Source organism: Carassius carassius, chromosome 15 (genome assembly GCF_963082965.1).
Source record: "Carassius carassius chromosome 15, fCarCar2.1, whole genome shotgun sequence".
NCBI classification, from domain to species: Eukaryota; Metazoa; Chordata; class Actinopteri; order Cypriniformes; family Cyprinidae; genus Carassius; species Carassius carassius.
Window position 1 is genome coordinate 3,638,560 of NC_081769.1, and position 24,782 is coordinate 3,663,341.

A 24,782-nucleotide genomic window follows, 5' to 3' on the forward strand; every position below is an offset into this window, starting at 1 on the left:
AGACAGAACAAAACCTCGTTGGAGCCATAAAGGATAACGTTAACCTAATACGCTGATCGTAGGCTGCTTTGCACTTACATATAATTGGATTGAGCAGATAGTAAGCATATTTGGCTTGCTGTCGTGGTGGTTGTAGTGGGGGGGGGGGGGGGGGGGTGTTCTGAGCCAGTAATATAGCATGAACCCAGAGAACTCTCTTTATCCCTAATCTGGGATGAGAATAGTTAATGCGAAGAGTTCAGGTGGAGGAGGGATTCCAGAAAACTGTTGTGGGGTAGAGAGGTAAGTTGGCTGTATGTGTGTGTGTGTGTGTGTGTGTGTGTGTATACTAATATATATATATATAGCACATATATAGGTGCTGGTCGTATAATTAGAATATCATCAAAAAGTTGATTTATTTCAGTAATTCTATTAAAAAAGTGAAACTTGTATATTATATTTATTCATTATACACAGACTGATATATTTCAAATATTTATTTCTTTTAATTTTGATGTTTATAACTGACAACAAAGGAAAATACCAAATTCAGTATCTCAGAAAATTAGAATATTGTGAAAAGGTTCGATATTGAAGACACCTGGTGCCACACTCTAATCAGTTAATTAACTCAAAACACCTGCAAAGGCCTTTAAATGGTCTCTCAGTCTAGTTCTGTAGGCTACACACTCATGGGGAAGACTGCTGACTTTACAGTTGTCCAAAAGACGACCACTGACACCTTGCACAAAGAGGGCAAGACACAAAAGGTCATTGCAAAAGAGGCTGGCTGTTCACAGGGCTCTGTGTCCAAGCACATTAACAGAGAGGCGAAGGGAAGGAAAAGATGTGGTAGAATAAAAAGTGTACAAGCAATAGGGATAAACGCAACCTGGAGAGGATCGTGAAACAAAACCCATTCAAAAATGTGGGGGAGATTCACAAAGAGTGGACTGCAGCTGGAGTCAGTGCTTCAAGAACCACTATACACAGACGTATGCATGACATGGGTTTCAGCTGTCGCATTCCTTGTGTCAAGCCACTCTTGAACAACAGACAGCATCAGAAGCATCTCGCTTCAAAAAGGACTGGACTGCTGTTGAGTGGTCCAAAGTTATGTTCTCTGATGAAAGTTAATTTTGCATTTCCTTTGGAAATCAGGGTCCCAGAGTCTGGAGGAAAAGAGGAGAGGCACACAATCCACGCTGCTTGAGGTCCAGTGTAAAGTTTCCAAACTCAGTGATGGTTTGGGGTGCCATGTCCTGTGTTCCTGTAACTCAAGTGGTAGAGCATTGCTTTACCAAGCGCAGGGTTGGGGGTTTGAATCCCAGGGAACACATGTTAGGAGAAAACTGTTAGCCTGAATGCAATGTAAGTCGCTTTGGATAAAAGTGTCTGCTAAATGCATAAAAAAAACTGTTGGTGTTGGTCCACTGTGTTTTCTGAGGTCCAAGGTCAACACAGCCGTATACCAGGAAGTTTTAGAGCACTTCATGCTTCCTGTTGCTGACCAACTTTTTTGGAGATGCAGATTTCATTTTCCAACAGGACTTGGCACCTGCACACAGTGCCAAAGCTACGAGTACCTGGTTTAAGGACCATGGTATCCCTGTTCTTAATTGGCCAGCAAACTCGCCTGACCTTAACCCCATTGAAAATCTATGGGGTATTGTGAAGAGGAAGATGCGATATGCCAGACCCAACAATGCAGAAGAGCTGAAGGCCACTATCAGAGCAATCTGGGCTCTCATAACACCTGAGCAGTGCCACAGACTGATCGACTCCATGCCACGCCGCATTGCTGCAGTAATTCAGGCAAAAGGAGCCCAAACTAAGTATTGAGTGCTGTGCATGCTCATACTTTTCAGTTTCATACTTTTTAGTTTGCTAAGATTTCCAAAAATCTTTATTTGTATTGGTCTTAATTTATATTCTAATTGTCTGAGATACTGGATTTTGGATTTTCCTTAGTTGTCAGTTATAATCAACAAAATTAAAAGAAATACACATTTGAAATATATCAGTCTGTGTGTAATGAATAAATATAATATACAAGTTACACTTTTTGAATGGAATTAATGAAATAAATCAACTTTTTGATGATATTCTAATTATATGACCAGCACCTGTATGTATATATGTATATGTATGTATATATATATATATATATATATATATATATATATACAGTACAGACCAAAAGTTTGGAAACATTACTATTTTTAATGTTTTTGAAAGAAGTTTCTTCTGCTCATCAAGCCTGCATTTATTTGATCAAAAATACAGAAAAAACAGTAATATTGTGAAATATTATTACAACTTAAAATAATAGTTTTCTATTTGAATATACTTTAAAAAAAATAATTTATTCCTGTGATGCAAAGCTGAATTTTCAGCATCATTACTCCAGCCTTCAGTGTCACATGTAACATCAGTCTATCACATGATCATTTAGAAATCATTCTAATATTCTGATTTATTATGAGTGTTGGAAACAGTTCTGCCGTCTAACATATTTGATGAATAAAAGGTTAAAAAGAACTGCATTTATTCAAAATAAAAAAAAATCTATAATAATATATTTTCTTTACTTTCACTTTTTATCAATTTAACACATCCTTGCTGAATATAGGTATTGATTTTATTTTTTAAAAAAAAAGAAAGAAAAAAAATTACTGACCCCAAATTACTGACCAGTAGTGTATATTGTTATTACAAAATATTTATATTTTAAAAACATAGCTTCTTTTTTTTTTTTTACTTTTTATTCATCAAAGTATCCTAAAAAAGTATCACGTGTTCTGAAAAAATATTAAGCAGCAGAACTGTTTCCAACTTTGATAATGAATCATCATATTAGAATGATTTCTAAAGGATCATGTGATAATGATCCTAAAAATTCAGCTTTGCATCACAGAAATAAATGATAATTTAAAGTATTATCAATTTAAAAACAATTATTTGAAATTGTAATAATATATCACAATATTACATTTTTTTTCTGTATTTTTGATCAAATAAATGCAGGCTTGATGAGCAGAAGAAACTTCTGTGTGTATATATATATATATATATATATATATATATATACATGCACACACACACACACACACACACACGCGTGCGCTCTGCAGATATAACTGATAGCTGTTAAAAAAAATGCTTAATCAGCTTAGAACAACTCTACTTTCAAATATCATATTTTACATATTACAAAAACACAGTTTCTGGAAAGAGTATCTAGTACCATTAATTCTGAGAAACAATTTACTCAGGCAATAAACAAAACACCAATAAAGATTATATATCTTTGTGACCCTGGACCACAAAACCAGTCACAAGGTAAAAACAATTTTAAACTGAGATTTTTTACATCACCTGAAAGCTGAATAAATAAGCTTTCCATTGAAGTATGTTTGTAAGGAAAATATTTGTCTGAGATACAATTATTAAAAATTCTGGAATCTGAGAGTGCAAAAAAAAAAATCTAAATTCTGAGAAAATCGCCTTTAAAGTTGTCCAAATGAAGTTCTTAGCAATGCATATTACTAATCAAAAATTAAATTTTGATATATTTACAGTAGAAATTGTTTAGCGAATACTACAAATATTACATATAAACATCTAACAAAACAAAAGATAAAAATAAATGAGTAACATTAATGAGAAATACATGAATATATCATATCAAAATCATGGATAGGAAACAGCTTTAGAGCTGATGAAGAAGCAAATAATAAAGAGATGCTTTCTATGAACTGGGTCTTTTTTGCAATAAAACTTGTTAGGTAATTGTGTAACTGATCAAACATGATAGTGGGATTTGTGTCTATAATGTTTTCAATTCAATTCAAGTTTATTTGTATAGCGCTTTTTACAATACAAATCGTTACAAAGCAACTTTACAGAAAATTATGTTTCTACAATATTTAGTAGTAGCTAGTAGTTTGTGCACGTTTGACAGGATTTTAGAAAAAGTAAAAAAATAAAATAATAATAATAATAATACAAGACGTAGTCAGCTAGACGATGAACTATCAATATTATTAATTAATAGTAATTATATGATGCAGTCACACATGTAGCAATAATTGTTAGTTCTGTTTGTTGATTCAAGGTTAGGATCATCTGGGGTCCTCTGAGGGTCAGCATCATCTCTTCTCAGGTGTTCTGGATCCAGACTGGAGCTTGTGTAAATCCTAGTTACCCGTGGCAAAACATAGAAACAAAATAGAGACATCATTAGCATAGCTGCTGATCCAACAAAGTAAAATTAGTTTAACCCAAGCTAATGAATAAAAATGCACATTTGATCAGATGCAACTACACTCACAATTTAAGAGATACATTATTCGTATGCTTGGTGAAAGAGATGTGTTTTTAATCTAGATTTAAACAGAGAGAGTGTGTCTGAACCCCGAACATTATCAGGAAGGCTATTCCAGAGTTTGGGAGCCAAATGTGAGAAAGCTCTACCTCCTTTAGTGGACTTTGCTATCCTAGGAACTACCAAAAGTCCAGCGTTTTGTGACCTTAGGGTGCGTGATGGGTTGTAACGTGGTAGAAGGCTAGTTAGGTACGCAGGAGCTAAACCATTTAGGGCCTTATAGGTAAGTAATGATAATTTGTAACTGATACGGAACTTAATAGGTAGCCAGTGCAGAGACTGTAAAATTGGGGTAATATGATCATATTTTCTTGACCTCGTAAGGACTCTAGCTGCTGCATTTTGGACTACCTGTAGCTTGTTTATTGACGAAGCAGGACAACCACCTAGAAGTCCATTACAATAGTCCAGTCTAGAGGTCATAAATGCATGAACTAGCTTTTCTGCATCAGAAACAGATAACATGTTTCGTAGCTTGGCAATGTTTCTAAGATGGAAGAATGCAGTTTTTGTAACATTGGAAATATGATTTTCAAAAGACAAATTGCTGTCTAATATAACACCCAGATTTCTGACTGTAGAGGAAGTAACAGTACAGTACATCCGTCTAGTTGCAGATTGTAATCTACAAGATTCTGTGTAGTGTTTTTTGGTCCAATAATTATTATCTCTGTCTTATCCGAATTTAATTGGAGAAAATTATTTGTCATCCAATCTTTTACATTTTTAACACACTCTGTTAGCTTAGATAATTGGGAAGTTTCATCTGGTCTCGTTGAGATATATAGCTGAGTATCATCAGCATAACAGTGGAAGCAAATTCCGTATTTTCTAATAATATTACCAAGGGGCAACATGTATATTGAAAATAGAAGGGGACCTAGGACGGATCCTTGTGGCACTCCATATTTTACTGATGATAAATAAGATGACACCCCATTTAAGTAAACAAAATGGTAGCGATCGGACAGGTAGGATCTAAACCATCTTAGAGCCTGCCCTTGAATACCTGTATAGTTTTGTAATCGATCTATGAGTATGTCATGATCTATGGTGTCGAACGCAGCACTAAGATCAAGTAAGACTAGAAATGAGATGCAGCCTTGATCTGACGCAAGGAGCAGGTCATTTGTAATTTTAACAAGTGCAGTTTCTGTGCTATGGTGGGGCCTAAAACCTGACTGAAATTCTTCATACAGATCATTTTTATGCAGGAAGGTGCTCAATTGAGCAGACACAACTTTTTCAAAAATTTTAGACATAAATGGAAGATTTGAAATAGGCCTATAATTTGTCAGTACACTAGGATCTAGTTTTGGTTTCTTAATAAGAGGCTTGATAACCGCCAGCTTGAATGGTTTTGGGACGTGACCTAAAGATAAGGACGAGTTAATGATATTGAGAAGCGGTTCTTCGGCTAGCAACTCTTTCAGTAACTTAGTGGGTACAGGATCTAATAAACATGTTGTTGGTTTAGATACAGTGATAAGTTTATTTAGCTCTTCCTGTCCTATAGTTGTAAAGCACTGCAGTTTATCTTTGGGTGTGATAGATGAAACTGAAGTGTTAGATGCTGTAGAATCTACATTCGCTATTGTATTTCTAATGTTATCTATTTTATCAGTGAAGAAATTCATAAAGTCATTACTATTTAACGTTAGTGGAATATTTGAATCAGGTGGCGTCTGGTAATTTGTTAATTTAGCCACTGTGCTAAATAAAAACCTTGGATTGTTTTGGTTATTTTCTATGAGTTTGTGGATATGCTCTGCCCTAGCAGTTTTTAGAGCCTGTCTATAGCTGGACATACTGTTTTTCCATGCAATTCTAAAAACTTCCAAGTTAGTTTTTCTCCATTTGCGTTCAAGACTACGAGTTACTTTCTTGAGAGAGTGAGTATTACTGTTATACCATGGCACAGTACGTTTTTCTCTAACCTTTTTCAATTTGATGGGGGCAACAGCTTCTAATGTATTAGAGAAAATAGTGCCCATGTTGTCAGTAATTTCGTCTAATTCATGTGTATTTTTGGGTACAAATAGCAGTTGAGATAGATCATGCAGGTTATTTGCGAATCTTTCTTTGGTGGCTGGAACAATAGTTTTGCCCAGACGGTAACGCTGAGACATATAGGCTAGTTAATATCAGTTATACGCAGCATGCACGATACAAGAAAATGGTCTGTAATATCATCACTTTGAGGTACAATATCTATAGCAGTAAGATCGATTCCATGAGATATAATTAAATCTAGTGTGATTAAAACGATGAGTGGGCCCGGTGACATTTTGCTTGACTCCAAAGGAGTTTATTAGGTCAGTAAACACAAGTCCTAATGTATCGTTTGCATTATCAACGTGAATATTAAAATTTCCCATGATTAGCGCCTTATCAACTGTAACTAGAAGGTCTGAGAGGAAATCTGCAAATTCTTTTAGGAATTCTGTATACGGCCCTGGTAGTCTATACACAGTAGCCAGAGCAAGAGATACATTAGATTTCTTTTGCATATCTGACAGTGTAACATTAAGCAGAAGTATTTCAAATGAGTTAAAACTGTATCCTGTTTTCTGGGTAACATTGAGAATATCACTATATATTGTTGCGACACCTCCGCCACGACCAGTCTGACGGGGCTCATGTTTATAACAGTAGTTCGGTGGAGTAGACTCATTTAGACCAATATAATCATTTGGTTTTAGCCAGGTTTCAGTCAAGCAGAGTACATCAAAATTATTATCTGTGATAATTTCATTTACAATAACTGCTTTTGGTGTGAGTGATCTAATATTTATGAGCCCAAACTTTAAAAATTGTTTTTGTTCATTTACTTTACATTTTTCTGGTTTAATTACGATAAGATTTTTTCTAGATCCTACATTATATTTTGACCTCACTGTTCGGGGAACAGACACAGTCTTAATAGTTTTTACAGCGCAAGTACTTTGATCATTTAAGCGGGTGGAACAAAAAATACTAAAATAATAATTTAAAAATAATAATTTGAAGACCAATGTACCTCATTCTTGTTTTGACAACACATAATTTATGAAAATGCAGAAAAATTTTATATCAAGGTTAATTTTTATGTCCTTTTACATGTCTCTTTTTATTTTTTTTAACTAGTCGCTCACAAATAAACAGTTTTTACTTCTATTTCAGAGTTAGAAGAGAAAGAAGAACTGACTGAATTTGAGGAAGACATGAAGAAGCACCTGAATGTTCACACAAAGGAGAAGCCACATTCATGTTCTTTGTGTGGAAAGAGTTGTTCATGTCTACAACATTTAAAAGAACATCAGAAAAAACATACGAGTGTGAGAGAGTACATGTGCTTTGAGTGTGAAAAGACTTTTACTTCAGCGAAGTGTTTAAAACAGCACCAGAGGATCCACACTGGAGAGAAACCGTACAAGTGTTCACACTGTGACAAGAGATTCAGTCGGTCAGGACATGTGAGCAGACACGAGAGGATTCACACTGGAGAGAAACCGTACACATGTGATCTGTGCGGGAAGAGTTTCAGACTAAAAGGACACCTTACTGCACATAAGAGCGTTCATACTGGAGAGAAACCATTCACTTGTGATCAGTGTGGAAAGAGTTTCGCTCAATCTGTCAGACTTCGGGAGCATGTGAATATCCACACTGGAGAGAAACTCTACCCATGTGATCAGTGCGGCAAAACATTTTTGTGGGCTTCAGTCCTGAAGAAACACCTGAACGTTCATACAAAGGAAAAGCCACATTCATGTTCTTTGTGTGGAAAGCATTTTTCACTTCTACATCATTTAAAAGAGCATCAGAAAACACATACTGGTGTGAGAGAGTACATGTGCTTCGAGTGTAAAAAAACATTTATTTCGGCTTACTGTTTAAAACTGCATGAGAGGATCCACACTGGAGAGAAACCTTATAAGTGTTCACACTGTGACAAGAGATTCAATCAGTTAGGAATCCTGAAAGCACACGAGAGGATCCACACTGGAGAGAAACCGTATCACTGCACTGCATGTGGGAAGAGTTTCAGTCAGTCATCATCTCTATACAATCATACAAAAAGCATTCACAGTAAGTAGATCCAGGACTTTCAGGTCTGATGCTGCATCCTCACCAAATGTGACACAGTAATGCATCGACCAAAAAAAACATATCATCAGGATAAATCACAGAAACATTATCTAAAGTTTTGATCGCGAATAAGGTTAATCTTCAAAAACCAACAGATTCAACTGTGAGATTCAGATCAACTCAAAGATGGAGTTTCCTCCCCAAATATCTATTAAGTTTAATATAGTTTTCAGTTGTCTTAAAATGTGTCACTTGTGGTTTGCTTAATGTTTCGTGAAGAAATGTAGAAGTTGACCAACCGTTCTTGTTCAGAAAACTGAAGAAGAGCCTATAAAACTTTTAAGAGAAACTGGGAATTATTTTTATTTGTTAGTATTTACATAGGTTTTTTACATCTGATGCACTGCAATGACTGAACTGTCAGAACTGTAGGAGCACCTCCTCAAAACACAGCCTGCTTGAAGCATCTTCTTGATTTATGGCGGATCACAGACTTATAAATGCATTACCGCCACCTATCTCTCAAATGGACCATTGAAGTTATAGTACTAATTGAGATTGTAAATCGAGCATCAATGGTCAATTTGAGAGGTAGGTTGCAGTAATACACTTACAAGTCTATGATCCGCCATAAAGCAAAAAGAAGACGCCTCACATGCAGGCTGTGTTTTGAGGCGCTCGTACAGTTCAGCCATTCCAGTGCATCAGAGGTAAAAAAAAACTATATAAATACTGTTCAGTTTCTTGCATAGACTGATCGTTTTGTGTCTTTACACATCAACGTATCACGTATCAATGTATCACGAGCCGCAGGGTTTAATTTGGTTTTGTTCGTGTATGTTTTTTGTGATTCCCATCCACTTTTATTATATAGCCCCTTTCCCGCTGCACGTTGGACCCGGAAAATTGCCAGAACATTGCCGGGTCACCTTCTGTGTGAACGCAAACAAGTCCCGGGATTGATTCCAGGTTGGGGACCTAGTAAAATTGCTGGGTTCAGTCCTGGAACAAGCGCTGTGTGAACAAAAGCCAGAACTAATGCCATGTCGTAGGGTTGCGCTGATAGACGATAGAATAGTGTACCGACGATAGTCAGAGATCTCGATGAAAGCAGATGTCTCTGTCAATAGTCAAGACGATATTAGGCTCATTCTACTATTAATGTATTAAATAATAATAATAATAACTATTTTTATTTTTATTAGTTTGCCTATTATAATTTGGCTATCAAACTGCCCAGCTATTTCACTTTAGCACCGCATTTCTCTTTCACACACACACAGGGGTGCGAAAGAGAATTAGAGCCTGTAGTCTGTGAAGTTGTAATGCTTTGACTCAGATAACTCATTAAATCCATTAAATGAAAGAGATAGAAAACGAGGAGTTGGTGTCCCACACATTTAATTGCTGGTACACGGCAACGCGCTCTTCTCATACATGAGAGATTAACTCTTTCTTGGTGTTACAAATAAAGTAAAGACAAAATAATAACAAGGAGGCAGAGTGAACTCATCATCCATAGTGGTTCTCACGTAGTCCTTCTCTTAAAGACTGATCACTTATAACACACACTATGTGGTGATGACATAGAAGGACTACCTGAGAACAACTATGGATGATAAATTCGCTCTGCAGCCTTGTTAATATTTTCATGCACACTGCACTATAATGTGATGCATGCACTAATACCAATATTAGTGTTAAACTGTTGGACTTTAAATGAAATCTACTATTGATTTTCACCGTTGACTGATTTTGCAGAACATTTAGACTGATAACTTCCATGCGCAGATGCGGCAAATTTGTCACAGGATGCACAATATGACAGTTGCGTCCGACTATATATGAACTAGCTGTTTTAAATACAGTATTTTATATTTAGCGTTAGTTTATCAGTATGTTTGAAAGTATATTTTTTTATTATTGGTAATTCCATAGGCTCTCTCTCGCGCACCTGCGTGGTTTAAAACACCAAATAGTTATGCTATGACAAGAACAAAGAGTCTCTCTCTTGCTCCACCCATGCACGATAATATCGTGTATCTTCGATCTCATGCATCATAGTGATAACGCATTTACATCTTTATACTCTTTTACCAGGTGTTTTGAAGGCAGATCAACATTCGCGACAAAAAAATATTTGAAAACTATAATGAAGCGGAGATCAATTAGTCCCTCACTTTCTGCGCTGAAGCTGAGATTGGCCAGCTTTTGTGAAAGTTAACGTGCCTAGCGTTTTAAACTCGTACATTACAAGTCACATTTAGATGTCACGTGTCTTTACGGGACCTTTACAGGTTGTGTGTGAATGTACGCACATATTACGGGTAATCACTGGCAGTGTGAAAGGGGCAAAATCTAGCGACCCGGGAACAATTGCCGTGTATTTTCCGGAATTTCAGTGTGAAAGGGGCTTATGACTAAAAGACTGCAATGTTTTGAGTTAAATATCTCCGTTTGTGTTCTGCTGAAGAAACAAAGTCACCTACATCTTTGATGCCCTGGGGGTAAGCAGATATACATAAAATTTTAATTTTTGGGGAAACTATCCCTTTAACATCCACATCAGCTAAATTAGTGTTCGTCATAAAAAGCTGTCAACTGTTTTATAATACAAACATAGTTAAAAGTGCATTAAGTTGTGATAGAGGCACCATGCAGGCAGATTTCTGTGCATGTGATCAGAGATGAAGCTGAATGTGATCAAAGGACATTTTGGGTTTTGAGTGGGCATTTGAATGGCAGGGGTGTCAGACATGGGGTAATAGAGGAACTAAGTAACAGGTGCCCTAAGGGAGGGGGGCACGAAGATATATAGATAATCCATAATATTATCATAACAGAATTACATAGTTTTAATATCATGCTATCATTAAGAATAACATTTTGCAAAACTCAGTTTTCCATTTTGTTAAAAAGAGAACTGTTTTTTAGACTGGCAGGGTGTTCATGTTATCAGTACCCCATCCACCTTGGTTTGGTCTTGGTATTGTTTTTAGAAGAATAGTGAACCTTGTGAGAGCAGTGTAATGCAAATGCCTCAGTGTAGTGGTGCTGTCAAAAAACTAGTATTCATACATTGTAAAGATGTGACATTACCAGTCTTTCTTAACTAGATTTCAAACAGTACCATACATATTTGTGTTTGTTATGGACTGCTTCAGTGATGAAATATTATCACATTCTCATTCTGGCGCCAATGACGATGGTGGCCTCTGTGACATGCTCTACAGTTGTTTTTGTGTTTTGTTAGTTTGTCCTGCCTTTAGTTATATTCCAGCAATCCGTTTCACCAGAGACAAATTGCTGGACATTCGACACAACACATCACTCAATATATTACCGGTTTTCGACTATTCTGATGTTTTGCTGGACATTTTTGTCGGCACAGCAGCTGCGTTAATCACGCGCTTCAGGATCCATATTGCGAATCTCCACTCTCTACCCAACAAGACGGATGAACTCCTCCTGCTCTCCCAGACAAATAAGGATTTCTCGCACTCTGCTGCTCTGTGTTTCATGGAAAATTGGCTAAACGAAGCCATTCCAGACAGCGCGCTCCATCTGCCGGGCTTTCAGCTGTTTTCAGTGGAGCGCGACACAGAATCAACAGGGAAAGCGCACAGTGGCGGGACATGCTTTTACATCAACGGAAAGTGGTGTACAAATGTAACCGTGTTAAAGTCTGTCTTGCTCCACCCATAGAAACACTCTTCATTAACTGCAAGCCGTTCTATTTGCTGCGGGAGTTTCACTCGTTCATTCTTGTGAGTATTTACATCCCACCGCAAGTGCACGTAAGCTCAGCTTTACAGAAACTCGTTGATCAGATCACAGAGAAAGAACAACAACACCCGGACTCTGTTCTAATCATTCTTGGGGACTTTAATAAAGCAAATCTCTCACATGAACTGATAGAATACAGACAGCACATCACATGTCCCACCAGAGACAGTAATATATTGGATCACTGTTACACCACAATAAAGGTTTCATATCACTCTGTTTCATGAGCAGCTTTTGGACGCTCTGATCTGATTTGGTTCATCTTATACCAACGTAAAGGCAGAAACTAAAATCAGCTGAACCTGTATTAAGGACTGTAAAAAGATGGACTAATGAAGCAGAGCAGGATTTACAAGCTTGTTTTGACCTCACTGATTGAAGTGTTTCTGAAGCTGCTGCCATTGATCTGGATGAGCTCACAGAGACTGTAACGTCATATATCTGATTCTGTGAAGATGTGCATTCCTACCAGAACTTAATTAACTTACAACAATGACAAACCATGGTTCACTGCAAAACTCGGACAGCTCAGTCAGGCCAAAGAAGATGCTTCAAGGAAGAGGGACAATGTCTTGTATAAACAGGCTAAATACACACTGGAAAAGGAGATCAGAGGGTCAAAGACAAATTATTCAAAGTATAGCAACTCCGCATCAGTGTAGAAAAGTCTGAAGGAGATCACCAACTACAGACAAGGTTTGAAAGAACAGCTCACACCCATCCTGAACACCTCTCCACACAACCATTCACACCATTCACATCTCCTGCAAGCCCCTCTCCCCCACACCTGCAATTCACATCAGCGAGGATGAGGTGCGCAAGGTCTTCTGGAAGAAGAAAAGGAAAAAAGCACCAGGCCCAGATTGTGTTACACCAGCCTGTCTGAAATCCTGTGCTGACCAGCTGGCCCCCATCTCCACACAGATCTTCAACAGATCACTGTAGCTGTGCAAAGTCCATTCAGGATGGTGATTAGTCTGCTAACAGACAGGAAGTTAAAGAGCTGGCTGTCTGGTGCAGTCTCAACAATCTGGAGCTCAACATGCTCAAAACAGTGGAGAAGATAGTGGACTTCAGGAGAATCTCCCCTGCTCTCCCCTCACTCACCTTCATGGACCGCAATGTGACTGCAGAGGAGTCATTCAGGTTCCTGGGTACTACTATCTCTCAGTACCTGAAGTGGGACATTTACATTGACTTCATTGTGAAATAGGCCCAGCAGAGGAAGTTCAACCTGCCACAAGAGCTGCTGAAACATTTCTACTCTGCCATCATTTAATCTGTCCTCTGCACTTCAATAACTGTCTGGTTAAGCTCAGCTACCAAATCTGACCTCAGAAAACTACAGCAGGTAGTCCGGACTGCAGAGCGAATCATCGGTACAACCCTCCCTTCTATTCAAGAACTGTACTCATCCAGAGTGAGGAAAAAGTGCTGGCAAAATCACTCTGGACTAGGGCTGGACGATTATGGCCTAAAGTCAAAACCTCGATTAATTGAACATTTTACCTCGATTACGATTAATGAACGATTATTTTGTTTCTGTTTTTTTTTTTTGCCCTCATAGTTCACTTACAAGGTTTGTACTGTAAAAATGGCCATAGTTGGGGTTTGCGTGGCCCCGGTTCAGCTTGTACCAGTGGGCCCTGTTTGAAAGTGTTTAATTTGTATGTTCGTTCTATTTGTTCATCAACATGCCCGCCACGTCCCAGAATGCAACGCGGCGCCCAAGCCCTATTAGGCGCGTTCACTTTAAGAGACAATGAATGCATCCAATATAATACCCATACGATTTTTTTATTCAACTGTTTACTTTAACTTAAGACATAACTGACAGTTTTTTCGAACATACTATCCAAGACGGGTATTTTCACACATTTTTTAAGTATTTGTCGGTACAAGAGCAAAAACAGACGAATTCGGTGTTCAAGTGTTTTGAGACGCCTTTCTCTGCGTGAGCCTGAACACCAGAACACCGCGGTGCTGAATTGGGCTCTTACTAGGGCTGGGACAACGCGTCAAGGTCATCGATGAGGTCGACGCAAAAAATACGTCAACGCAAAATATGCGCATCGATTCGTCGACCTGTTTTTATTTCTCTGCAAAACGTTTACCTTATGTGCGCTGAATATACGCGATGGCCGGATCAACATTCTGTCCAACGTTATATAACCAATCCAGGGGTTTTTCTGCATTGATCTTTTTTTTTGGCGGCTGTCAAAGCCTTATTTGATCGGTGAGTGATGTAGAATAGAATGACTGTGCTGCACCTGACAGGGCGCGTAGGAGAGAGAGAGCCCCGGCTCTCAACACGAGCGCTTCTTGCTCTCTCTCTCCTGTGTGCATATTAATCAAAATCATTAAACATGATAGAAAAACACCAAAGTTTCACGCGCGCTCGCGCACTCACAGTCTTCAATCTACACGAGCAATGTCTTGCTCTCTCTCTCTCTCTCTCCCTCGTGCATATTAACCAAAATCATTAGACACGATAGAAAAAGGGCGGAACGCCAAAGTTTCACGTGGAGCATTCGGAGATTTTTTTTTTCTCCATGACAGGCTGCTGGCTCCCACTGTTAATTATTATTATTTTTTTTTTTTTTGGAAAAGCACTCTGTATTAGCTTAAAGCCCTCAAGTTTACATTGGTTACTGTATTCTTTCAATTGCTCTAAACAAGTATTTTGGGTGACCTTTTTTATTGAATGCTAGACATCAAGTTTTTGTTATTTTCATCTGAAAGAAGAACTTTTTTTCAGTAAGCTAGGCCCTATGTGTTCAGTAAGCTTGTTTCAGTAAGCTATGTGTTTTCAAGGCTTCAAGGTTTTATTGAATGCTATCTCTATACAAGTGCAAAGTAATGCATTCTTAGTCAGTCTTTTATTTTGTAATTTTAAGAGCAATAAACATATATTGCAATGTTAAGGAATTCATGTTTTTTTCATTCAGATATGTAAATCAACATGTATAAATTGTTAGTAGTCAATTAATGGGGAGATAATCGAAATCGAATCGGTCTGAAAAATTAATCGTTAGAGTAATCGATGCATCGGAAAAATAATCGCTAGATTAATCGTTTAAAAAATAATCGTTTATCCCAGCCCTAGCTCTTACACATCCTTTTCTGTTTGTTTAAACTGCGATTTGTGTTTGTTCGTTGAGGTGCAGGAGGAACTTTAAGGAGAACTTCGCAGAAGAGAGCTCGATTCAGTGTTACTGTCTGTGAGACGCGTCTCTCTCTCTCTCTCTCTCTCTCTCTCTCTCTCTCTCTCTCTCCCTCTCTCCCTCTCTCTCCCTCCCTCCCTCCCTCCCTCCCTCCGTGTGCACGCCGAACACCGCGCGAGTAACCAGCTGCTCAGTTCAGCTTTTCCGCGTCTTGTGTTTGAATGCTTTAAAGTCTTTTGAATTTGCAAGTGGCAAGGCTTAATAACACGTGAAAATGATACGCTTTTGTGTCGACACGCAGCAGTGTTCTGTCAACTGTCCTGAGATCGTCTATTAAAGGTGGGATATTTTTTCCTATTGAAAGAACGGTCACAGCTCACTATCAGCAGTTATTGTATCTATGTTCGTAACATTTCTTACATATTATTGCTCGGTGTAAGAGATAAATAAAGATTAAAAGTAAACAGTACCAGAGTGATTGCGTGTGTGAATTAGTCATACCGTCTCTATATTATTGTGAAGCTGGGGGTTCAGGGCTGTACGCTTAGCTTTTTCACTAAGAGCACAAGTGCTCCTAGTGAAAAAATTTAGGAGCACAGAAAAAAATTTAGGAGCACTACTAAATTTCATAAATAACACAATTTTATTATTTTACACTCAAATCACGTACACAGTAACACATGTGCACTAATACATATAAACACAGGGCCATCATAAGGCCTACTGTAACCCTCAATTAAACACAGAGAACACCCCTGTCCCACATCTTTTTGTAGTCAAGTCGCCTGGCACGCTTGGCTGAGTTCATCCAGCGGTCCACTGCAGGACTTGGATCATAGTCCTCAAGACTGGGCCCCTCCAGGGTGATCCTCATGAGGTCTTCGGTGGTGGAGACTGCAAGGCTGCTTCTTTTGGAGCTCTTTATGCGGTTCTGTGCAGAGAAGCCCCTTTCGCACTGGGCAGCCGAAATGGGCAACACTAGCATCAGCTGCACCAACTCCAGTGTGTTCTAGGGGGATTAAGATAGGCCTTACTTTTCTCATCTTTAACCACCAATAATAGGAGAAGGGCACTGCAGCATGCAAATACTCAGCAGTGTTTGCTTACCTTGTAATCCTCCCTGTATGGCTCCTTGGTCAGCATGGTCTCCCACAGGCCACTGTAGGACTTGTCCTTGAAAGTTTGACTGACCAAGATCTTCAGTCCCTGCCACTCATCCTCAACAGCTGCCAGGTCACACCCTGATCTGTAGAGATTTAACAGAGGAAGTTAGCAAATACCCAGGCATCATTGTTCACATCACATCACAGCAGTGCAAAATACATTCTTACCTCTCAAGAGGCTCTCTGAAATGCCTCACCAGGTCTGCCACATCACCATCACCGAAGGTCAGAAGGCTGCCCTGATCATCTGGCCATGTGTCATGATTGAAGACTCTGAAGGCCTGCACCGGGGTCTTGACTTCAGCGTCATCATTCAGGAGCCCACCAAACCTGGCTTTTAGCTCAGTCACACCAATAGTGATAGCTGCCTCCATGTGTTTCTTCAGCTGTGGATGGGTGAGGTCTGTGAGACCTGTCAGATTCCCCTTCAGTGGTATTCCCTTTGAGAGAGAGAGAGAGAGACAGAGACAATCACACAAAATTGTTTTAAAGACTGCATTTCTCCAAATCTTTACATTGAATAGACCTACACTAATTCTCATATAGTGACAGATTCTCACACTTCTGCTCTAAACATTTGTTTCCATTAGATCCTAACAAACTCATCCTAACACACCTGGAATCTGCACTCATCATCTCCACGCTGAGCAAGCATGGTCTGGATCTTCTCCAGCATGCCTCCTGACTTTGCCCTAGACTTAAGTCCTTCTAGTCTTGTCACTGTCTTCCTCAGCTCTGACGTAGCTTGGGGGAGGATCAGGTCATTTCTCTGCAGGGTGAGGCTAAGTGAAGACAGCTCCTCGAACATGTCAGAGAGAAAATGGCAGAATACACAAAAAGGTGCACTCTCCATTTCTCTCTTTACCTGTGTAGCAGTAGATGATCTACATGATCTGATCAATACAAAATAAGTGTTGTATTCCTAGCCACCTCATCATCTGCCAACCATTCAAGTCTGAAATGTCATTTAACTTAAAACCTATTTTGTTTAACTTAATGTTGTAAAACTGACCTTCTTTGCCCGTCCTTGAACCTCCACTGTACCTGCAACAGCCAGGTGCTCCATGTGCTGCAGGACAGTGGAGTACTGGCCATTGTCTGTGGCAAGGTTCTTGTCTGCTCCATGTCGCAGGAACACTTTGAGGGCCCTGTGGACATGGGGGATCCAGCGTGTCCCTTTGACAGTAGACGGTGTGCAGACATCCACACCCAGCTCTTTCCCTAGTTGATGGAGCTCTCTCTTGGACTTTCCACTGAAGTGGTAGGTCTTCCACACAAGATGCAGAAGATCGTAGACCTGGGACACCATTGGTTCTTTCTTCTGGAGGGTTAGGATCGCCAGCTCTAGTCTGTGAAAGCCAAAATATAGTTTAAAAAAAAATAACTATCCACCTTCCTCTTCTTTTTTTCCCTACTCTGTTACAGTGGTGTGTCTGTGTGCCTATTTGTGTGTGACTGACAAATAATTTAGGTTGTGTGTGCACACACGCATGTGACAAATGTGCATGTATGTCTGCTACCACATAACCATTTTTTCCAGTTACAAACCTGTGTGGCATGCAGTGGATAGGGATAATATACTCCCCTGCCTCTCTTTGCAGGAGAGCAATCACTCCTCCACGGTGGCCCATATTCACTGAGGCACCATCTGCCCCAAAGCTGATCATCTTCTTCATCCATGACCCTCCATTGTCGTCTGGGCAAACTGCATTGAATGCAGCCTTGGTTGCATCCAGAACACCTTGAAGGATAGCATAAAAACAATAAGAACTTTTGTGGCCTTAAAACAAACAAGATAGTGACTCAATTATGCATTTATGAAACTATACAAAAATAAAGGTTACTCTTGCTGCTAGACCGTGACCACCTACCATTGGCATGGGAGTGTTCAAGGGTCTGTTGTCCAACAAGGAGAGTGACTGGCTTCCCACCCTCTACCAGACGCACATAGACAATCTCACACTCTGTGTTTGATATGTCAGTGTCACCATCAATGAGAACTGCAAGGTGCTTTGCTGTTCTCAGCTTAGCAGCTAGGTTCTCTTTCAAGAGATCGGCAACTTGTCCAATCATTTCTGCACACCTGTATGAATGAGAACACTGTTGTAAAACACTTATGGTTTGTAATTTTAAGTTTTATTGGATACAAACAGTGTTGCAGAACAACTGCTTATCTCCCTGCAACTGAGGCCAAGAAATAAATACATAGCCTGGCATATGTAGTATGTAGTATACACATACTAAGCTACATACTGTTACATAACATGACTGACATCACATGCAGTTACATTACTTATCATAATGGTACTATACACATGCCAGAATGACAACATTGCTTTGTTTTAGTAAAAAGCTATGATTTTAAATATTATTATTATTACTACTATATTAATATTATTGGAAAATATTACCTGACATGGTTGTCATAGGTTGGGTTGATATCAACGCCGTTCTTCTTGTGCAGCGTGATAAGTGGCCCAAACTTGACAAACGGCTCTTCCTCCTTGGCGATGAAGTAGGCGATGTTCATTTTGATTTTAAGCTTCCTCCTCATCTCCACCTCGGACAACATCACCTGCCTGTCCAGAGCTGCGGTCACTGTCAAGGCTGGTTTGTTTTGTCTCAGCATGTAACTGTCTCTGCAGGCGATGTGCCGCTTGGAGTAGTTATGTTTGGTTACACTATCTTTTTTAAAATGGGGGTTTCCAGAAACAAATGCCGAATTTCCTGCCTGCTTTTGGCCTTTACAGTATTTACAAAACATGAGGTTGTCCTCAAATTCCAACCAGGAGAAGAGCTTGATCCAGTCGGCTTTAAATTTGTAAACCTTGCTAGCACTACCGGTGCTAGCTAGGCTAACTGTTGGCATCTCCTCCGGCTCGACGGAGTCAACATCGTCAGTCCCAGATTCCACTTCTCCCACATTTCTCTCACCGATGTCCGCTCTGTCAGCGGTTTCGCTTTGCTTTTTTAGGAAATACGAGTCAATTCTCTTCATTGTACACGGTCAGTTAATTTTCCTTCAACGTTCGAGTTGAGCGGGCTACGACTGTCACACCGATATCGCTCCGCTCAACTCCACCGCATCGTCGGACTCCGCAGTGGCGTGGAGAAACTAGTCCTCCTCTCGTACACACGTACACACACACACACACACACACACACACAGAGAGAGATCAATCTGTCCTAATTTTAACTTCCGCGGGCGGGGAATCGCCCGTGCTGGCCGGGCGGCGTGGATGTTTTCATTCATAAACTCAATACAACCATAAAACAAATACAACTAACAAAGTTTAGTGAAGACTCAAGGCTCACCGCTCGCGCGCCATCACTATGTGTTGAACCGGCGTTCACCTCCGTGTTTTGCTTTTATGCCACTGACTGGCAGAATCATGTGGCTACACATGCTTTTAAGGGGGAAGTATTAACAGGAAATTACCGAAATAACCAACATGGGAAAATAACGTTGGTTAGAGTTTCTAAATTTCGGTTTCGATTACTTTTCGATTAATCGTCCAGCCCTACTCTGGACCCCTCACATCCTGCACACTTCCTCTTTGGACTGTTGCCTTCTGCTCGACGCTACACAGCACTGAGAACCAGAACGACCAGACACAGGAATAGTTTCTTCCCCCAGGCAATCCATTTGTAATGAAGTGACGTGGGAAAAATGCATTGTTATGACTGCTGTGTGTGTGGGGTGGGGGGGGGGGATTTGAGGGAAGAGGGTGTTGAGTTAAATAATTGTTGCACCTGATCATTGATGAGCGTGAAGGACTCTGGGAAGCAGTGTCTTCGCTAAAAAATAGCTTAGCGGGCTAACGTGTAAAATAGGCTGAGTATAGGAGTGCATTGGGAGGCACAGCTTCTCAGAAAAGGAGTTCTCTGTTTCCGCTATAGTCGGAGGCCTCGCGAGCGCTGGACTGGTGTCTGCTTTCTTCCCTCTACCAGCCAGCGCCAAAGCTTAGACCCCGGGGGAGGGTCTCGCATCCTTGGAGAGTTAAGTTTTTAACTGTTTGTGTGTGTAATTTTAAATCTAGCAGTATAGCCATTTCATGATGGGGTGGGAGGGTTATGATGAATTGAACTCTTATGTGGCAGTCTGATGGCGTCTTGGGTGTGAAGGTTTCGTGCTGTGTGAACATGTGCCATGTCCTGCGGGGGTGATATATTTTGCATAGCTTTTGCCTATTTATTGTATGTGCGCTAGTTTTTTTTTATGGTTTAGTTATTGCAGTTCTCTGTGTAGCATGTTCCATGGTGGTGTTGTTCACCCAGATTGTTTAACATTAGTGCTTGGGACTTTCAGAACCTGACCCAGTCTGACATGTTTGGTAACTGCCTGAAGTAAATATAATAAAGATTATTGTTTCTACCCCAGTGGTGCTGCTTGCTCTGTAGAGTAGATTCCTCTAGTTGCAACATTAAAGCCCAATCTTAATTCTACCCCTTAGCCCTTCCCCTTTCCGTTCACGTGAAGGGGTAGGGGTGTCTTGATTCTCTTTTGGTTGGAGGGGTAGGGGGAAGGGGAAGGGTCAGATAGCCCTTCAAACGAAGATTTTTCGGGACCACACTTGTTTTTATGTTACATTCAATTGTGAGTTCATATTAATGGTCATGTTACTCAAATAAATGTTTGCAAGTTTACATCTTTTCACGCTGAGGACAATTGAGGCACTCAAACAACTATTAAAAAAGGTTCAAATGTTCACTGATGCTCCAGAAGGAAACAAGAGGCATTAAAGGGTTAGTTCACCCAATAATCAAAATTATGTAATTAATAACTCACCCTCATGTCGTTCCAAACCAGTGAGACCTCAGTTTATCTTCGGAACACCGTTTAAGATATTTTAGATTTAGTCCTAGAGCTCTCAGTCCCTCCAATGAAACTGTGTGTACCAGTGATGCCTGGGTCAGTGTATAAACAACCCGCACTCGACCGATGTTTTCAACTAACACGCCCGCTACTCGGACCGCAAAAAAAAAGAAAAAGAAAATATTGTACCTGACCGGCTTCCAGACCCGCATTTTTTAAAAGTAGTAAATGCATCGCCCCTTTATATTAATTTAATTACGTAAATAGGCTATAGCCTACAGGATAATAAGCGTTATAACTGCATAAAGCTTGCCACAAAGAACCGGTTAAAGTAATGATTATGAATGTGTCTAAATTAGCAAGGAGACATTTAATTATTTAGTAATAAACTGGTGTTTTCTGTGTCGCTGCTAAGATGAAGTTTTTACTAAAATGACTAAAAGATTAAGACACTAGCTGACCCAAAATATCTCCCAAAGTTTCTACAGCTTTTTTCTGAGCTATTTCAGAATCTGGAAAAATGACTGGGGCTAACTTGTTACTGCAGTCGGTAGAGCGATATGAATGTGTTTGATGTACGGCATGATAAATGCTCGTCTCTTCGCTGCCGAAACTTTGTCAGCCTGTGGGTCAATTGGTTTATTGAAAAACGATTGCACTGATTTGCATGTTTCTTGATGATGTGCTTTTTTTCCATTGTACTCACATGCACCATGTCGCTCACGTCGTATTCTCCACCATGTCCCACAGAAAAACTGCTTTTGATTAAATCAAAAAACCTCTCTCTGCTTCACCATCTACAGGTCTTAACTAAGAGTATGTTGCGGTCCATTCGCTATTAAAAGTGCATCTTCTCTTTTTCGTGGCCACACTGGCCATGGCTGCTTAACCTGACCGAACTGCGCACGCGCTCTCCAATTTGTTATTGTTGAATGTTGAGGAGGCGATCGTGCACCAGTCAACAGTTTGATTGACGTACGACTCAACCTATCGACTAACGCTTTTATTGCTCTCCTCTGAACTATTGGACATAAGTTAACAGTTAGCCTATGGACGTATCCATGTTTTTATTAGGCAGGGTCGAATGAAAAAGTGGGACCGATGCTTAATTTGCGTGAGGCGGGACAAAGGGTAAAACTGCTGTACAGTACAACGTAAAGCGTGACAGGTGGTCACTCTATTCGTGCCAGTTATTCAGCCAATAAAGTGTAGGCCTATGTATTTCAAAGTTGTGTCTAGTACTATATAAATTACAAAGGTTTAATTGGCATCTTTTTTTCAAACGACCCGACCGACCGCGACCCGAAAATTTTTGGATGACTCATAACCGTGGGTGACCGCAGGCACCCACTCATTTTGGATCAACCTGCGCATCACTGGTGTGTAGAGATGCTTTCTATGAACTTGGTCTTTTTTTTTTTCAATAAAACTTGTTAGATAATTGTGTAACTGATGTGGGATTTGTGCCTATAATGTTTTCAAAATAATTATTTTAAGATCAATGTACCTCATTCTTGCAAAGTTTTGATGATGTATAATTTATGAAAATGCATCAAAATGACCAAAATTTTTATATCAAGGTTAATTTTTATATCCTTTCACGTCTCTTTTTTTCTTAAATTAGTCACTCACAAATAAACTGTTTTTACTTTTCTTTCAGAGTTGATTGAAGAAAATGAGGAGAAAGAAGAATTGAATGATTTTGAGGAGGAAAGTCTTGTTAAAACTGGAGAAAAACCCTTAAGAAGAGCCAATAAATTTTTCACCTGCACTCAGTGTGGGAAGAGGTTGACAAAAAAACGTCATCTTGAGCTTCACATGAGAGTTCATACTGGAGGGAAGCTATATGCATGTGATCAATGTGGCAAAACATTTTTGTGGGCTTCAGACCTGAAGAAGCACCTGAATGTTCATAAAAAGGAGAAGCCACATTCATGTTCTTTGTGTGGAAAGAGTTGTTCATGTCTACAACATTTAAAAGAACATCAGAAAAAACATACGAGTGTGAGAGAGTACATGTGCTTTGAGTGTGAAAAGACTTTTACTTCAGCGAAGTGTTTAAAACAGCACCAGAGGATCCACACTGGAGAGAAACCGTACAAGTGTTCACACTGTGACAAGAGATTCAGTCGGTCAGGACATGTGAGCAGACACGAGAGGATTCACACTGGAGAGAAACCGTACACATGTGATCTGTGCGGGAAGAGTTTCAGACTAAAAGGACACCTTACTGCACATAAGAGCGTTCATACTGGAAAGAAACCATTCACTTGTGATCAGTGTGGAAAGAGTTTCGCTCAATCTGTCAGACTTCGGGAGCATGTGAATATCCACACTGGAGAGAAACTCTACCCATGTGATCAGTGCGGCAAAACATTTTTGTGGGCTTCAGTCCTGAAGAAACACCTGAACGTTCATACAAAGGAAAAGCCACATTCATGTTCTTTGTGTGGAAAGCATTTTTCACTTCTACATCATTTAAAAGAGCATCAGAAAACACATACTGGTGTGAGAGAGTACATGTGCTTCGAGTGTAAAAAAACATTTATTTCGGCTTACTGTTTAAAACTGCATGAGAGGATCCACACTGGAGAGAAACCTTATAAGTGTTCACACTGTGACAAGAGATTCAATCAGTTAGGAATCCTGAAAGCACACGAGAGGATCCACACTGGAGAGAAACCGTATCACTGCACTGCATGTGGGAAGAGTTTCAGTCAGTCATCATCTCTATACAATCATACAAAAAGCATTCACAGTAAGTAGATCCAGGACTTTCAGGTCTGATGCTGCATCCTCACCAAATGTGACACAGTAATGCATCGACCAAAAAAAACATATCATCAGGATAAATCACAGAAACATTATCTAAAGTTTTGATCGCGAATAAGGTTAATCTTCAAAAACCAACAGATTCAACTGTGAGATTCAGATTAACTCAAAGATGGAGTTTCCGCCCCAAATATCTATTAAGTTTAATATTGTTTTCAGTTGTCTTAAAATGTGTCACTTGTAGTTTGTTTAATGTTTTGTGAAGAAATGTATAAGTTGACCAACCGTTCTTGTTCAGAAATCTGAAGAAAAGCCTACAAAACTTTTAAGAGAAACTGGGAATAATTTGTTTTTGTTGGTTTTTAAACCACTAGTAATTCTCCTTAATGACATATTTAGAAAACACAGATGCAAGATACACTCTCATGTAGCTTTGCAACTTATCCTTCTGTGCTTCTCTTGTAAGTAAGGATGGTGCTAAATTACGAAAGACCATAGTATTGATGAGCTCTGATGTTATTGGTTCTGCATTCACTACATACACTTACAATTTATTATAAACATTATCAAGCTAACTGCAACCATTTCTGTATGTGATAATATCAAGAAATTAATCTATGATGTACTTTCATTATTGCATT

The 24,782-nt window shown here is 39.4% G+C and overlaps 1 protein-coding gene across 1 annotated transcript; it reads left to right on the top strand.

Annotated features, from left to right (window-relative positions):
- Nucleotides 1-7,568: 7,568 nt before the first annotated feature.
- On the top strand, nucleotides 7,569-24,297 carry LOC132158015 (zinc finger protein 721-like). The gene is made up of 2 exons (XM_059567259.1): nucleotides 7,569-8,440; nucleotides 23,030-24,297. Exons 1-2 carry the CDS (start codon nucleotides 7,573-7,575, stop codon nucleotides 24,133-24,135), a joined length of 1,974 nt encoding a protein of 657 aa, XP_059423242.1. The 5' UTR covers nucleotides 7,569-7,572; the 3' UTR covers nucleotides 24,136-24,297.
- Nucleotides 24,298-24,782: the final 485 nt, after the last annotated feature.

Coding starts and splice junctions, on each gene's coding strand:
- LOC132158015 (XM_059567259.1), top strand. CDS start 7,573: ATGAAGAAGCACCTGAATGTTCACACAAAGGAGAAGCCACATTCATGT. Junction 8,441..23,029: donor TCATACAAAAAGCATTCACA/GTAAGTAGATCC, acceptor CTTTTCTTTCAG/AGTTGATTGAAGAAAATGAG.